Source organism: Scomber japonicus, chromosome 6, assembly GCF_027409825.1.
Source record: "Scomber japonicus isolate fScoJap1 chromosome 6, fScoJap1.pri, whole genome shotgun sequence".
Lineage (NCBI taxonomy): Eukaryota > Metazoa > Chordata > Actinopteri > Scombriformes > Scombridae > Scomber > Scomber japonicus.
In genome coordinates this window covers 21,241,771-21,258,535 of record NC_070583.1, presented here as the reverse complement: position 1 = coordinate 21,258,535, position 16,765 = coordinate 21,241,771, and the positions used below count along the sequence as shown (strand labels likewise).

The 16,765-nt window shown below is 37.4% G+C and overlaps 1 protein-coding gene across 1 annotated transcript; it reads right to left on the bottom strand.

Moving 5' to 3' along the window:
* Positions 1 to 306: 306 nt before the first annotated feature.
* Positions 307 to 12,537, bottom strand: postnb (periostin, osteoblast specific factor b). The gene is made up of 20 exons (XM_053320467.1): positions 12,398 to 12,537; positions 11,718 to 11,816; positions 8,131 to 8,195; positions 7,708 to 7,865; positions 7,463 to 7,627; positions 7,235 to 7,381; positions 6,600 to 6,741; positions 5,543 to 5,755; positions 5,267 to 5,401; positions 4,483 to 4,631; positions 4,239 to 4,375; positions 3,921 to 4,051; positions 3,478 to 3,608; positions 3,117 to 3,219; positions 2,915 to 2,982; positions 2,558 to 2,603; positions 1,905 to 2,096; positions 1,760 to 1,807; positions 1,292 to 1,369; positions 307 to 396 (listed from the first exon to the last, which is right to left on the bottom strand). Exons 1-20 carry the CDS (start codon positions 12,514 to 12,516, stop codon positions 368 to 370), a joined length of 2,355 nt encoding a protein of 784 aa, XP_053176442.1. The 5' UTR covers positions 12,517 to 12,537; the 3' UTR covers positions 307 to 367.
* Positions 12,538 to 16,765: the final 4,228 nt, after the last annotated feature.

The window sequence follows — 16,765 nt, the reverse complement described above, 5'->3', positions numbered from 1 at the left end:
CACAGAAAAGTTTAGAATTTAAAAGTTTTTATTGCTACTCTAATGGCTTGGATTTAAAAGATTTTTATTGCTACCCTGACTTGCTCTGTCTTTAAAGTCATGCCAAAATGTTCATTTGAACTTTGTTTACAGTATGCTGAACCAAAAGACTATTTGCAGACACTGCACACTCAATACATATACATTCAAAGCACCATTTATTGTTTATGACAACTGTTTTATTTTATGTCAGTTACCTGTTACAGTATATTTGTAATCACTGTCATTTTAAATGTATCCCCTGTACTACTAAAAGAAACTACACCAGTTTCAACCTCTGGGTTTGGTTTTCCTCTGCCTTTACGTTGATGTTCTCTTCTGTCCATGCTCAGTCCCTTCCCCTTCTCCTGTTGCCAGCTGGTAGGAAAGTAAAAGGATAAAACCTGTCAGCTCACGTGGAAAAGACATGTTGTGAATGTAGAATATGTAAGCTGCCTTTCTATAGGCAGCAACACCTACATATTCTATACGCTCTGACTTCATTTATTCCCAAATGGAAACACCAAGCTCAGCATATAGTGATTAATAATGATAGAGGAATGTCTCACAGTGTACAGGTGAATGCTGAGGTGGAGGTGCATGAATTTATGAAATGCTAAATGAACAGCAGCTGCAGTGGCATGAGCACCAAGTGTCAGCTTAGCTCTCAGGTGAGTGGTGTGGCAGCAGGCATGGCAGCAAAAGAATGTAATGTAATAGTAAACTTAAAGGAATATTATGGGAAATATTTATTTGCTTTCTTGCTAAGAGTTAGACCAGAAGATTGATGTAATTTCGGTAGAGTTGAATGTAGCTAGCCTGGCTGCATTCAAAAGTAGCTAAACCCACCCTCTCCACACCTATAGAGCTCAACATGTTACATGTCAATTGTTTACACATACATAAATCAACATGTAATTTGTGAGCTTTAGATTGGTAGCTAACCAGGCTAGCTGTTTCACTGTTTCCTATCTTTGTGTTAACCAGCTGCTGGCAGTAGCTTCATATTTACCATGCAGACATAAGAGTGGTATCAATCTCCTCTACTAAGTCCCAGCAAGCAAGCAAGTACACATATATATTGATATTGCAGTGTGTATGCCATGTGAGTGTAGCAGTGGACTTAAATTGACTGCCTGAACTAGTTTGCAGGTTTGTAGAAGGGGTTCTTCTTGAACTGCCTGCTACAATGGCAACACACATATTTATTTATTTATTATTTATTCATTATTCTTTCCCAGTCACTGAGATGTAAAATTTGATAAAAACTCACCTTGGATCATTCTGGTAAGACTATCAGCATCAAAATTAGGGTTCCCCTCAATGGTGGCAATACTTGAGAGATCAGCTCCTTAACAAAAAAGAAAATGTCCTTTAAGTGAAACTGGAATATTTTGTACAGAGATGAATTATAGCAAATTTATATTCTGGGTATGTTACCCTGAATGTACTTTGCAGCAGAGCTTTGAGGATTGTCAACAACAATTACATTGTAATACTTTTTTTCACATCTATTTGATCATTCATCATCATCTAGCAAGTGGAGTTATTGGTTTAAATTTATGAGACAAAGTGGAAATTAGGGAACCCACACATTTTTCCACTAATCCAACCAAATGTTGCAGAGAGGAGTGAGCAACGAATTGATCATTATAATTACACAAACTAGAACAGTAAGCTCACATGCTTAAATAAGTGGACTTGTCCTAAAAAGTCTGTGTTCAAATACACTTTCACTGACCTTCCAGGGCTATGTTGTTGGTGCCAGTGCTGACGGAGTACGTGGGGCCTGGAAACAACAGCATGTATCAGTCCCCGAGATAATAGTGATAAGTGATACAAAGCCATTGACATCTTGATTCAAGTAGTTAAAAAAAAACGTTTACCTGAGACGACCCTGGTGACTTTAGTGATGGTGGGTTCACCCTCAATGACTCTGGTCACCTTGGTGATGGAAGGCTCAGCCTCAATGACTCTGGTAACCTTGGTGAAGGCGGGCTCAGCCTCAATGACCCTGGTGACCTTGGTGTAGGAAGGCTCACCCTCAATGATTCTAGTAACCTTGGTGATGGTAGGCCCTGCAAAATAGTTTCAACTGTGATTGTCTGTTTTGATCCATTTTATTGCTGACTGGCACTGTACATGAATTAGCCTGTAACATAAGGGAGAGTCTCCTTTCTTCTCTCTGATAACTGCTACTTAAGCTGTCACGCCTTGCATAAGGGTGCTCGTACTTGCATGTGTGTGTGTGATTATCAGGATGAATAAAAGTGCTTGATGTGCACACGTTTCAACTTAACAGTCAGTAACCCCCACCCTTTTTTGTGTGTGCGTGCAATTGTTTAATTAACCATCATGATGAGGAACAACATGATGATGATGATACTCAGTCATCATTACTGTACCTTCCTGGATCACACAAGTCTCTATAATGACATATGATACATGATATTTTAAATATTGTACTGCATTTTTTTCTCTTCTTTTAAATAAATACAAACAACAAAACAAAAGGCAAAACAATGACATTGCTACTTACTCAAAAATGTAAGGGGAATTTCCTGATATCTGAATCCTGAAATGTACTGGGGGAAAAAACAGATTATATTATACATTATACGCACATTATGCATTAACAAAATAGTCACAATATGTCCATAATCTGAGTAGAACATGTATGTGTGTATTCTGCAGAACATGGCCTGTAATTTCTTTTTTCTATGGAAAATGTTCATGATTCAACTGTTGAATTCTGTCTTGGGTTAAACCTTCTTTAAAAACATTAGCTTAATGCTTTAATTAAATGGTTTTTCAAGCAGGTTCTTGCCTTGCACTTTATACCAAGTTACATAAATTGTATTTTGGCAGCCATAGTATTATATTTCTTAAACAACACCTTGATTTGCATGTAAGTGATGAGCCTCTTCAAAAGCGTGAGCAGTTCCATGTTTCCAACAGGAATATCTGGAAGAAAGTGAAGGGTGTTAACCACATTTCAGGCCTTTACAACAGCAATAAAAACAGTTCAGAGAATGCATCTCTTGACAGATTTACAAAAGGAAGGGTGTAATAACAAGTTGACCGGGTATAAATTATACCTCCAGGATACAAGACTTGGTTGACATAGTGAATGACTCCATTTGTGGCCATTATATCAGATTCAGGGACATGGACAGAATTCACTTGCACAGTGTTGTTTGCCTGAAGGAGAAGGTTGAAAACAATTACAGACAAGAAAACCACATAATAATAACGGGCTTGTATGAACCAGTTTTTTTTTAATATGAGGAATGAACTCAGTTGTACAGTTCATAATGTTATTATCCTTTATGTTGTGACACCAGCATAAAGGATACCTTTCTGAACAAACAAAATACATTTAGCTAACTTTTATACTTAAATATAACAAATGGGTTTATTGCCTTAAGATAACATGTTCTGTCTTGCTGCACTACTTACAAACAACACTTTGAGGTTGCTGCCCTGGAGAGACTTGAGAAGATTTGTAACCCCAGACTCCAAACCACCACCAATAAAGATACCATTATTGATGTGATACAGAAGGATGGTTCTGAGAGCATCTATGTCACCTGGAAGGAAAAAGCAAACACATAAACTAAATGAACTAGCAACATATTGTAAGTGCTTGTTAACACAGCAAAGGTGCAGTGTGTAGAATTGGCATCCAGTGGAACAAAAATGGAATATAATACTCACAAATATGTTTTAATTAGTGCATAATCAAATCACAATTGCTGTGTTTTTGCTACATTAGAATTAACCTTTTAGATCTACATAGGGAGCAGGTCCTCTTCCATGGAGCCTGCCATGTTGTACCACACCACTAGATGCCGTTAAACACACTGAACCTTTAAAAGACAAAGGGAGTCTAAAGGACTTACTCTTCAAAAACTCCAAATCTCTCTCGCTCCATGCAGCAAAAGACTTATCGCTTGGGGCAAACAGGGTAAATTCTCCCTCTTGTTTCAGCAGGTCTGTCAAGCCAGCAGCCTCCATCAAAGACAAAAAGATCCTGCAGCACGGAAAAGAAAACAGTAACTTGGCTGTTACAGAAACCACTATATTACAACAACAGCACTTTCTCATCCACATACATTACATGCCATATGGATTTAATGTAAAGATACAGAAATATGTGGTTTGAGTCATATGCTGCATTTTAATACCATAGGCCACTATGTGCATTGCCCTGTACTCACTTGAACCCTCCATGTTCGGTCAGAATTTCAAACATAGATTGTTCTGCCGGTTTCAGCAGAGTCCTCATGAGATGAAGGGCCCCATTGCTTCCTTCTTTACTGCCCCTTATCAGACATGAATTCTCAATGCACACAGCCTGAAGAAATAGACCACAAGTTAAAGGCAAGGGGATTTATGTTATATCTCAAAGACATAAAGATTGATGGACAATTTTTAGGAATGACTTCAGAGAAAAACACGCACTGTGCGATAGATGAAGACCCTCAGACGCTTTCCTCCAATGGTCTCCAGCAGCTGACCATTGTACAACTGCCCTAGGACAACGTTACTCTTCACAATGTGATTCTCCAGGATAATCCTGAGTGTATCTTGATCCATGGCCATCACGTCATCTGTAGTGGAAAGAAAATATTTTACATTTCTCATTAAAATAGTAAACACACTTTGTACATTTTCATGTAATGCATCAGCTTTATCAAGAGACAATGCATTAATATTTAATATGTTTTACTTATTTTGGCTACAGTGTCCCATGAGCAGCAGCTGCAACACCAACCACAGGCAAAGACATGTTTGCTATCAGTGATTTACTGCACTGGTCTGTAGATTGATTATGAATAAACTGCAGTGAATGTAAGCTTCCTCCTACATACAGTTGTTGCTATTTTGTGCATACACTCATGTAAAACTGTATGCCTTTAGAGATACAAATTCTTCCTGGATTCACTGTACATTCTAGTTTGAGAAACAAAACATCTCGACTCTAGTTGGGTGAAACGCAGGAATGTTCTCTGGGGGAGTAGGTCTTTGGTCAAACCTGGCATAAAGCTTCTATAATTTCCCCTAAGCTCCATAATTGTGCAAAGATCTATTCACCCATGATACAGCACACAAGGGGAAAATAAAACGTATTTCCCTTTATTATAGACTGTGACTGATTGTGGAGAGGCCAGGGCTCATATTTAGCCACCTGCAAAGAGAAAAAAAACAGGGGAGTGCATGATATAATGACCAGTATGTGACGCACCATTGAAGACATTATTGACGGGAGCCAGCAAAGTGTACTCATCGTCTGGATTCATGGAAGTAGAAAGGCCCAGCTCAGACACCAAGTCAGCGAAGGTTGACTGGGAAGTTCCCAGCAGTTCCATCACCTGCTTTGCTTAAAAGGAAGAGGAAATCGGGACACCATTAAAATCTGCATTACAAAAAACACTAAAAACCTGCATAATATTTGTATTTATATAGTAAACTATAATACAGTATAATAATATAAATAGAAAAGAGGAAACAGGACTCTAACCTGAGTCTGGCATGAGCACTTTGTCAATAAGATGGATGACTCCATTGGTGGTGACAATGTCCTTCTTGAGCACCATCTTAATGCCATTGACTGTTAAACTTTCACCATCACAGCCAATCTCAATGTTGCTACCCTCCAGGGTCTCATAAGAGCTGCCAGACATGATGGCCTCAGAACACTGCATTGAGTTCAGGCGGTGGTAATTCAGAAGAGCTGAAAAAATGAGACAAAGTCAAAATTAATGTATAGGTAGATTTATATTTGAATGAAGAGTAGGTCAGTTGGTTTCATGAGCTATTTTATGTCCTTTCTCATGTTACAGTGCAGCTGATGATGTAAAACCCTGGAAACCGGAAGACCCTTTAGATCCCTTGGGTCCTTGAGTAAGAAAACTTACGATTTCTTCACAGTTCCGTTTAATTTTGTGTGAAGTGGTCTGATCTCACATCACAGGGCAAACCTGGGCTAATAAAAAGGTTGAGTTGTTGCCAATCTGACCAGCTTGCTCATTGAAGCAGCTGTTTCTTGTTTTTCAAGAATTATAATCCTTGAAAATGTTTGAGGAAAATAAGAATAGCTACAGTATACAGATTCGTCCCTACTCAAAACATTTATAACTATAAAAATTAGATTGTCAAATAACGTGTTGCACTGCTTGACTTTCCAACGACAATTTCATGCATGATTTGAAATTGGAGACCTATTTTTATTGCTTCGCCACACAACTTTGTTATGTATAGCTTGCCAAATGTGTGTAAGTTCCAGATCCACTGTACAGACTATTGTGGCTTCATCTGTTTCGAATTGCAAGAAGTTGAACATGTGAAAAAAAAGAAAAGCCCCTTTATGGGTAACTCGGTCTGGCAGACATGCTGCCTGGGAACCACTGCTTTTCTTTTCCTGTACCTTCATTAAATATAAATATGGCCCTAGTTTGCCACTGTTAATATTAAGCCTCAGGCAGTGTCCACTGCAATGTTTACAATGCCTTGAGTAATCCCTGTCGTAAAGCACTGAAAAAATGTGACAGACCACTGAGAATAAAAGTCTGGTTTACCTTTGAGGACCTCCTTGTCGCCCTGAAGCCTCTCCAGCACATCACTGCCCAGGCTTTCAAAGGCTTCGTTGGTGGGGGCAAACAAAGTGTACTGTCCTGGCTCACCCAGCTTTTCCAAGAGTCCAGAGTTCTGTGCCACGTCCTAGATGATGATTTCAATGGAATGAGTTTATTTAGTGGACTTCAGTATACAACTGAATTGATAGAAACATTTGCAGGTGATAGACATAATAACCTAATCATCTTAAAAATATAATTAAGGTTATTCAATCACAAATGCAAACTATATGTATGTTGTTTAATTTCTTGTACATCCAATGTAACCCAGCCTGTGTCGTCAAGGTTGCTGTTTGTTGGCTGATGCCCTTATTTTTATTATTTTTTTAATGTACATACTTGGACTGTATTTAAATAACTTTTTAATATTTATTTTCATGTATGATTTCATATACTATGCACTATGCCTGTTAAATGAAAAAGTAAAGGAAATAAATGATTTGCCTTCTTTACACTTTTTGATGTCTTGCATGCAGCCCAATGTGACCCACCTTTGCAGCAGTGTTTGCAAGTACTCTGTTTGTCCTTACTTTATCTACCTCTGTGTACTGTATACTCACACTCATACTCATACTCACATACAGAGTTGTCAGGTCATCGTCAACCTCGATGACATCCTGGATGGTGTTTCCAACACTGCTGATGACACGGTCAATAACATGCACAATACCATTGGTGGCAACCTGGTTACCATGGATAATCCTGGCACAGTTCACAGTCACCACCTGTACATAATATACACAGCAATATTACTCCACTGAAACTACAAGGTGATTGCTTTAATGATACTGAATGACAGTACTCACCCCATTGGAGTAATGATTAATATGGAGACCAAGGTCATTGTACATGGAGTTGACTGTCAATCCATTCCTTAAATCTTTGGTCAAAAGGCGTTTGTTGGCCATGTGATAATGCAGAGCGTTGTACAATTCAATGTTGACATTGCTGACCAGTGCACTCCTCACTGACTGTTAGGAGATGAAAATGAGATATTAAAACCTTCACAGATAGAGTGGTTCCACAGCTTAATGTTTTGTCCTTTACTCACTTCATCCAAAAGCTCCCAGGCGTCGTTGCTTGGGGCAAAGAAGGTGTATGATCCAGATCCCTCAATCTCAGGCCTCAGCTTAGAAATGTCAGAGTATTTTTGGGTTGAAGTGGCCTTCACCAGACCCAAGGTGCCATACACATGGTCAATTGGGGCCACTGAAAAATTACAAAAAAAATAAATTTACAATAGATTTCATGACATGTTAGCCTGTCTGTCTGAATATAAAAATAGGAAACATCTAAAACATCTGGGGCTTGAAAAGAAAGACTACATGTGCTGACAATATGTTAGAACATCCTCTTCTGGTTTATTTGGTGTGATTTCAAAAATAGCATACAGCTGCTCTGCATTTGGAGGACACAGCTTCATATAACCTTTATACAGTAAATTTACAACAGTGTAGCATTTAACATACTGTACCTGCAGGGCAACCACGCATGCCTTCCAGTTTCATGTATCCTGGGCAGCACTCGTAAAGCACAGTCCTACAGACAAAAGACACAGATCACAATTGTGGGTATTAACTAAAATAAGTAGCACACTGTTTTGAAAATGTGTTTGCAAACATCTTTCAACATGACTGTATGAGAAATGTATATTTTATCTGGATACCAAATTTTGAACTGAATCCTCATTCAGTGTTGGTCTTGTGTATTCAGTGTTTCCACATGTTACTCATTATCTCCTTAATCACAAAAACAGTTCATGTGATCCAACAGCTTGGGCCAAAACCTAATGGAAATGGTGCTGCTAGGATTAGGCTACCATTACAGTAGTAGATTTATATTACTAAGACCTCCCCTTTGAAGCTAAACAATTAGCTTGGACTCTCCTTGGCATTTGGTTAACCTCAGGAACATTAAGATGCTGGCCTTGAAAAACTGCAGTGTAATTAGAGGAACTTAGGGTTTGATGATGTGTATGGAAACAGCTGACCTAATCTGAAAAACAACATTATTTAGTTTTCACCGGAGTTTTCACATGGTTTTATTTATTTATTTATTTTACAGATTTTCATAGTTTAGAGAATGAACAGTCTGATTTCTGTTCAGATGAAATAGATATAAATAAGAAGTGTTTATTTGCTGTTGGAAAAAGATAAGAGAAGAATTTTCTTCTTTTGACTACTAGGCACAAAAGAGCAGCTGCTAGATATATAAACATGACTATAACCCTTGTGTCAGCAGCAGGTTTGAACATGTTGGAACTATAGCATTGTCTCCAGCCTCTGGAAAACCAGATGTACATTTCACCTCAAATACTTAATGGGTGTGAGACAACAAAAAAAGACCCGCAGGACGTAAAGAACACCACAGATGTACCTATTAAGATACAGACTACCACATGTGTTCCAGAGTTGGCTGGGGAGTTCATTTTTGCCCAGTTTTTATTATAAGAATGCTCCAACAGGGAAGCTTCTTTTCTCATTTCAGCTCAACATTATCAAGCGATTGTGTTTACAAGTTACTCTGAAATGATGCATGTATATGATGCAGTATAACATGTAGCAGTATCATGTGTGGGAGTCCTGGTTCTATATGACACACAATCCAACTACAGGAAGAATGCACTTTATCTGAGGGGTGTGCTAAAGTTTCTAAATTAAGCATTTCTTCTTTATCAGCAGTTTCCCTGTGACATCTCCATTTCCACACCAGGAAAGCTTTTGGAGTTCAAGACAGATAAAAGTGACTGTCAGCATGTTTGGAGACAAACAAATATGGAACAGACTGTACAAGTACAGTTGTTAATTAAAAAATGTTCTTTTTGTTTCAGAAAACAAACATCTATTTTTATTTTTTATTTGGCTTGGAATTCAGGACAGGCCTTTACATCTGGATACAATGTTTAAGACTGTAAGTGATTAACACAGCACAATTGTGTACACAGAGCAGAAATCTTATGTTGACATTAATCACCAGCAAGCAATGACTAAACAACTGTGTATTTTAGTCGAAAGAGAAGACTTCTAGAGTAGACTTGTTCCCTTTACTGTGGTGGGTTACTCATGGTTAATATCTGCTGATGTCTCACACAGGGAACAGACCAAAGATTCTGGGTCATGGCTAACTGAACCTCTTTTTGAATTAAAGTTGAATGGAGTCAGAGGGACTGGGATGAGATCACACAAGCTGTATTGGGGCAGAGTCAGCAAAACCTTCGCTACATTGCTCTCCCACACAGAGGGATTGTCTGGCCATGCATATGGAAACTTTTGACTTGTCAGCATCTCCATAAAAGAACTGTTCCACTCAGATTCACGGTAACTTGGTCAAACATATACTGTATGTGACTTTATTCCAATTCAACCCAACATTAATGGTCAGTTTGGAAATTTGGTTGTACACTTTTTTTGGGGGGGGAGATAGAGCCCTTTTGTTGAATTAAACTTCAGTGGTTGAAGACTTTATAAATAAAGTTAGACTGAGCACTAAAAGTTACTAAAAAGTTTAATTTAAGCCATTTTACAGCAGATTATCTTGGTCTGCTAGTTAGGCTGAATTATTTTATATGTTCAGAATGGTAATCCTTTCCTGTTGCTTCTTAGGTACACTAAAAGAGACCCCTTTTTGTGTTGTGTATATATGCAGTGTTCCCAATTTTTAGATCTAGACACCGATATCAAAGGTGTACACGCATATACTAAACTTCATCAATAATAATGAAAATTTCAGGAAAATTGTTTTTCTTTAAATCCACTCCATACAGATCCAGTTATACAGATTGGAGCAATTACCATCAAATAAATTGTTTTTTTTATTGCATGTGGACTGCTGGGAAATATCCGGGGGTTTGCGGAAAGACAGGGAAGAAACCAGAGGGAAGATGGGAGGGTCATTTGGGAATATGATCTGTGTCATGATAACTAATGTGTTAAGTCATGATAACTAATGTGTTCTGGAAAAGAATAATACTTTACATTTGTTGTGCATCTTTATGCTTCCAACTGTATATGTTTCCATCTCCTTTTTGCTCTGCAGTACATTAACAAGTCTGTCGATCCTCTAAATCAGAAACCAGTTAAATAAAATTTCTCTTGAATTTACCAACAAACTTAAGTAGTAAACTTTAAAGTTTGAACTAATGAGACTAATAACTAATAAATAATAGTTTTGACTTTGACACAGCCTCCAGTGTAGCACTGCTTTCAAGAAGTATTTGTGTGACTAAAATGGGAGTACCCCATAATGTAACAGGTGTAAATTAGTAAAGGAGACGACTGCAAATGATTTGCCTCAACTGTCAAGTTAAAGACTCCCTCAGGAACAGATAACATTCTTTGGCTCTTTCCTAATTTGTCTTGCCAAATTCAGTGAGCAAAGTGTAGTCATCATGAAGAACTACGCCTATTTACAGTGTTAAGCATGATTCGCTCATAACCCAGGCATAGAGGGAAAACTGAATGTGTTTGTGAGTGTGTGAGTGTGCATGTGAGTGCACATGAGAGAGATGGAGAGAAAAGGAGTGACTGTAAATGCATGGCTGCATGGCTTTGATCCATGTTTTAACACAAAAGTGCTGAGATGCCTGGAACAATAAGAGAAAAAAAGAGGTGGTCCAAAATGATTGGGCTGAATGCTTTTCCATTCATGAATACAGTCGACATTTTGCAGCCACATCATATCCTGGAATCGGTGGTTCACCACTGTGGCATTCAACTAGACCAGGCTTCCTAAGCTAACTCGCAGTTTATATAATCGAATAGGAAAGTCTTTAATACAAAGAGTTTAGAGCTGCATCCATAAATGTGTTTCTCATTTTAAGCTGTAGCAGAGTAAGATAACAGATGTCTGTCTCTATGGAAACATCCACATTTCCATGAAAACCTAAAAAGAAGAAGTAGTGGATGGAGAAGAAGCAGATACTCAAGAGAGATGCATTCTTAAACTTTTAAATTTTAACTTGACAATCAGTTTAAACTTTAATGTGATTGAATATGCTTGTAATGTTCTGCTTTAAAAAGGAGGAACAACTTTGGGCTTTTGGAAACATGAAACAACACTTACGCTTTCTTTCCACAGATGGCCCCTTGGTACCAATTACGACAAGTGCTGAAGTACTTCTTCTTGGTTCCCATGACTTGCTGGAGCGCGCAGACATTGGGTCTGATAGATGATTGAGAGTGAAAAGGAAATGCAGCATTAATCGGCAGGTAAATTTCAGCTTTTCGATGGGAAATCTAAACGTGATTCACATGTGAACTATTATATAACGAGCAGACCTCCCTGGTTTAGATACCAGACAGTCATATGTGAGTAATTATTTGGCAATAAACCCTGCTGCTTCTGAAACAAGGCAAATCAAGTCAAATATGAGTAATGACATCCATGCCTGCTGGATATAAAATCTTTTTTTTCAGGTTTTAGTTCTCACTCGACAGCTATAGCCCTGCTGGATTAGTGGCTTTTGTAAATAAACTTCAATGCTAAATCTATTATTCAATAATATTTCATACCATATGTCATTAATGAACAATCAGTATTTTTGTAAAGCAATTGCAACTGCAGATTTGGTGAGAGGCAGCTTTCACATAAAATGCAAAAGACACCACTGGTGATAAATTATGTTTATTATGATCAAGACTACTATTACTAAGACTATTACTACATGCAAACTGGGATTACATAACAAGGCATCACAAGGGAGTCAAAAAAAAAATCTAAATAAAGAATATTAATATGCTTACCCTTCTTTCCTTGCCCTGATGCGACTGTGGGCGACGATTTTGTCATATGCTGAGGAATCAGCCTTATCAAAGGTAGAGAGCACAAAGAGTGCAAAGGCAGCTACAAAAAGGAGCTTCATCCTTGGTTCCTTAGCTAGCCTTTCCAGACCCAGAGTAAAGGGAGCAGACTCAGAGTGGGAGTTTATATACCTCATGTCTCACCCTCCACTCAAGGAGGATGGCAACATTTCATACTCATGCATGGACCACCCAGAACTCAAAAGCCACATTTCTATACACAGAGGGCTCTATCTTTTTTGTAGGATGAATTCTGAATTATATATCTTTATATTTAGTGCAATTCTTAATATGATCAATATTGTAACGGCCCTCCAAAAATTGTATTATTAATGGACAACCATTTTTTTAGAAATGGGATCACAACCACATTTTAAAAAATAGTTTAAATGTATGTTTTAATGTTAATATGTTGCACCTTAAATATAAATGATGCATATCTTTTGAGAAGGTTTGTTGTTCTAAAACATTGTACACTGTAAGGAAATTGCCCTTAAAGGAACACAAGGGGGTTAGATATAAGATATGTAACCCTAACCCTAACATTATTTCTAGTTTAATTTGACTAGTTTTCTAGAAATGTGACAATTTGAAAAGTCACATTAAAAGCTGTAGCGTGAAGAAATTGTTACCTGTTATGTGGCAGTATCAGCAAACTATTGGTATTTTTCAAAGAATTTAAGATTTAAATCTCAATGATCAGTCTAAATGAATTGCAAATAAATATACTTCTCAATGCTCTTCAACAAAACTGTTCAGCATAGAGCCCTGAAGCTGAGCACCTCATTAAGAGACATACTGTGTAGACTGAATGCTTAAGCTGCAGAATACAGCTGTATCTCGTCTCTAGAAGTGCCACTTATTTGGACCACAAAGAAACATTGCATAAGTAATCTTTGCTCTGAACAAATGCCAGAGCAGTGATTGAAAGATCTTTCAGAATGTGGTTTGCCCCATCTAGTGGTGGTGGTGGTGGGGTGAGCAGTCTCCTCAAGCCAGGCAGGGTCTCACAGTACTTGTGCATGGATCACAGATATTGTATCTTCTACTTTGGGTTGGGTTAGGGAATAAATATCGGGATAAATTATAATTTGAAATATGGATGCTTTACTTGAACTAGACAACCTAAATATCAGTGTAAAGTATTTTAATGGTTCAGTTAGTGTTTTCAGTTTTAAGCAGAACTACTATATATCTACTTATATATCCTAAATTAAACTAGACAGCAGTCAAACTACTGTTTACATATTGTCAAATGTATTCTTAATGGAGTCTCAACAGCCCTCTAAGACTGTTTGGCAAATCTGGCAACACCAACACAATGGTAAACAGACATTTGTACTTTCATGTTAACAGTGCAACCCTTGGCTACAATTACAGACACAAGAAAACAGGAAATGATGGTCAGTTACATGGCTTAGATGCAGCATGTGGAAATACTGTTAAAATGTAATCTGCAACTAAAAGACAGCATTAGTTGTCAACATCAGCACATGTCAACATGTTTTTGGATTTAAAAAAAGATACAAAAATATACTACTCCTTATAAATAAAGCTATTTCCTATTTTAGTATGTTTAATGAAGATGCTTCACATCAAGAATAATTACCAAAGTTTTTCTCTATCGCTATCCTCAATAACTACTGTTACACTTTCACTCAATCTCCCATTTACATAGGAATGACTAGTAGCAATGGTTGATTACAGATTGTAAAATGTTGCTTATATACTGCAAATATCACGGCGTCTGACTGTTTTTAATCTGTTTTATTGATGGGTTTGGCGTGTTATTTGCTGTGCTGCAAGCCAAATGTCCTTGGCAAGAAAACAAAGACTGAACTAGGCTGCAAAGCGTAACTGTTGTTCAGTTTTACCAATCTGTGTTACTCAGCATACCCACGTGGCATCACTTAAATCATCTCACCTTGCACATGTTGATCAACCTCCTGGCTAGCCAGATGTTGACAGTGTTAGCAGGAAATTATATCTCTCTGGCTGGCTGTTTGTTTTTTTAACAGTGAGTGTGAAAGTAAAAAGGTAAAAGATAACAGAAAATGAATAATTCAGCATACCACATCCATTGAAAAAGATGACACTTTCATGGCACTTATGAACCTGATTAGCCACAGGCTTTAGAAGAGCTCTTATGCATAAAATCCTTAGCGAGGCTTTTCATCTCTCCTAAAAATCCCAAATACTGGAATACATTAACTTTACAATCCCAACATTCTTCATTCAGCCAATTTCCAAACTAAAGACTGTATTTGCTTGCATGGAGAATTAATGGCACAGCTGAACTCACAACAGTAATAATAAAAGGCAGTGTGGCTTTTACACTTTAAGAACACTCTAAGTCTTAATCAGTCACTTTCACAGCCACTGACACACACAAACACTGCATGTGTCACAAAGCATAAATTCATTTTCAATCCAAAGTACAGTTTCTTCTCTTTAGATCTTGATAATAAGCCCCTTTTTATGTGGGAATGAAAGGTTGAAATGGGACAGCAATCTAAAATGAATAAGCTTTTTAGATAGACTACAAAGACCAAAACAGTCTGTTGATTGGCTTTCTAAAGATAGTGTGATTTGCTCTTGGCTGCTATGGTAACAGAGACCTAAAGACTTCATCTAGCACCCCAGGCTGCTTGCAGCTTAAGGCTTTGAAGGTGTGAAGTTTAATATCAGTGCACATAAAGAATATGAGTAACTTACTTTCAACAGCATAACACTAATGAAATTGATAACTAAAAGCTATTACTTTCAATTAATGATATGCTTGAATCATTTTTGGTGATTATAAGCTAAACGTAGATTCAGAGATTCAGGAAAATTATTATTGATTTGAACTCAACAAGAAACAAATACACCTCTGCCTTTGTGCTTCTTCAGAGGTTCTATCCCCCAAATGATTGGATGTGCATCTTCAAGGCAACGACTCAAGTGGCCTAGCTGACCAAAAGAAAAAATATAGCAGAATCCAGAGCAATGTGTTCGATTGAGAGCCACTTCTGTTCCACTTAAACATTATCATGAGTGGAAAAAAATGCATCTCATGTGAGAACAACTGCCAATCCACACTCTGCCTTCCTCACTTGATCTGCCCCCAGCGTCTCTACCCACAGAAGCAGCTGTCTATCTTTTCAGCTCCCCGCAGTGAGTGAAAACTTTGACCAGCTGGAGGTGCTAGAGGAAAAGGAAGGGGATCACTTAAGTTTTATGATTCTCTTGGGAACTTCAATGTCTGTAGCAAATTTCATGTTTGTCCACTAAAGAGCTGACTATGTCACAAATGTCAACCTTATGGCAGCACTCAGAAGATTTATTTTTCTGTAGACCAAGAATCAGTCAATCATGGGAATCAATCCAGGCTAAAAAAAAAAAAACACTTTTTGAAAGAGCTTTTTTTCTTTTATTTAGTCACAGAGTAATTTATACATGTCACAAATTAGAAAAAAAATCAGTAATACACAAATTGCAGAAGGGCCTTTATGCCCTGCAAAGTAGCTAATGCAAGCACATGGTTGAGGAATAATCCCTGTGACAATCCTGCTACCTGTAACAACATGAAAATAGGATTTTACCTTTGATCTGACCCTGAACAAGTTAGAAAGGCAACAGTGGAGTAAAAGAAAAGCTGTGTTTAATCAACATCATCATCATCAACATCATTCAACAGTAAGTTCTACATTACTTGTTAATCAACTGCATAATTTGTCAATAATAGGTGATATATAACAATTTCATAATAATACATTTAATTTGTACTATTTTTATTTGCAGTGATTGTCACAGAGCTACAGTGTTAAAAACAATTTTATCAAAAAGGACTGAATACTGTCAGCATATTAGAAATAATACTTCTAGTCTATAGATAAATAAGATATAGTATTTTTTTGCATATTACTGTTAACATGACAGTACAAGATGGAGGAGTAGGTGATAGGCAGCAGGAAGTAATAGCTCCAGGTGATACATGAATTACTAACTTGTTTCATTATTCCCTGAGCATCAAGTCAGCACTCACCAAGGTCCATCCTCACTCAGCATTGTTGTCTGCCTTCTATTGATCAGGGCTGAAAGCATGAAATATACTGTGAGCTATTGTAACATTACAGTATATTACTTCATTATTATATACATAACAGGATATAAGGTTATTCAAAATGAATATATAATTTAACTACAGTATTGCTTAACGTTGGAAAATTATTTTAGTATAATTTGATAAACTACTTTACAACTGTTGTGTAAATGGAAGCTGAAGAACTGAATTAAGAAATGTAACATAACCGTGGCTATTGTTGCAGA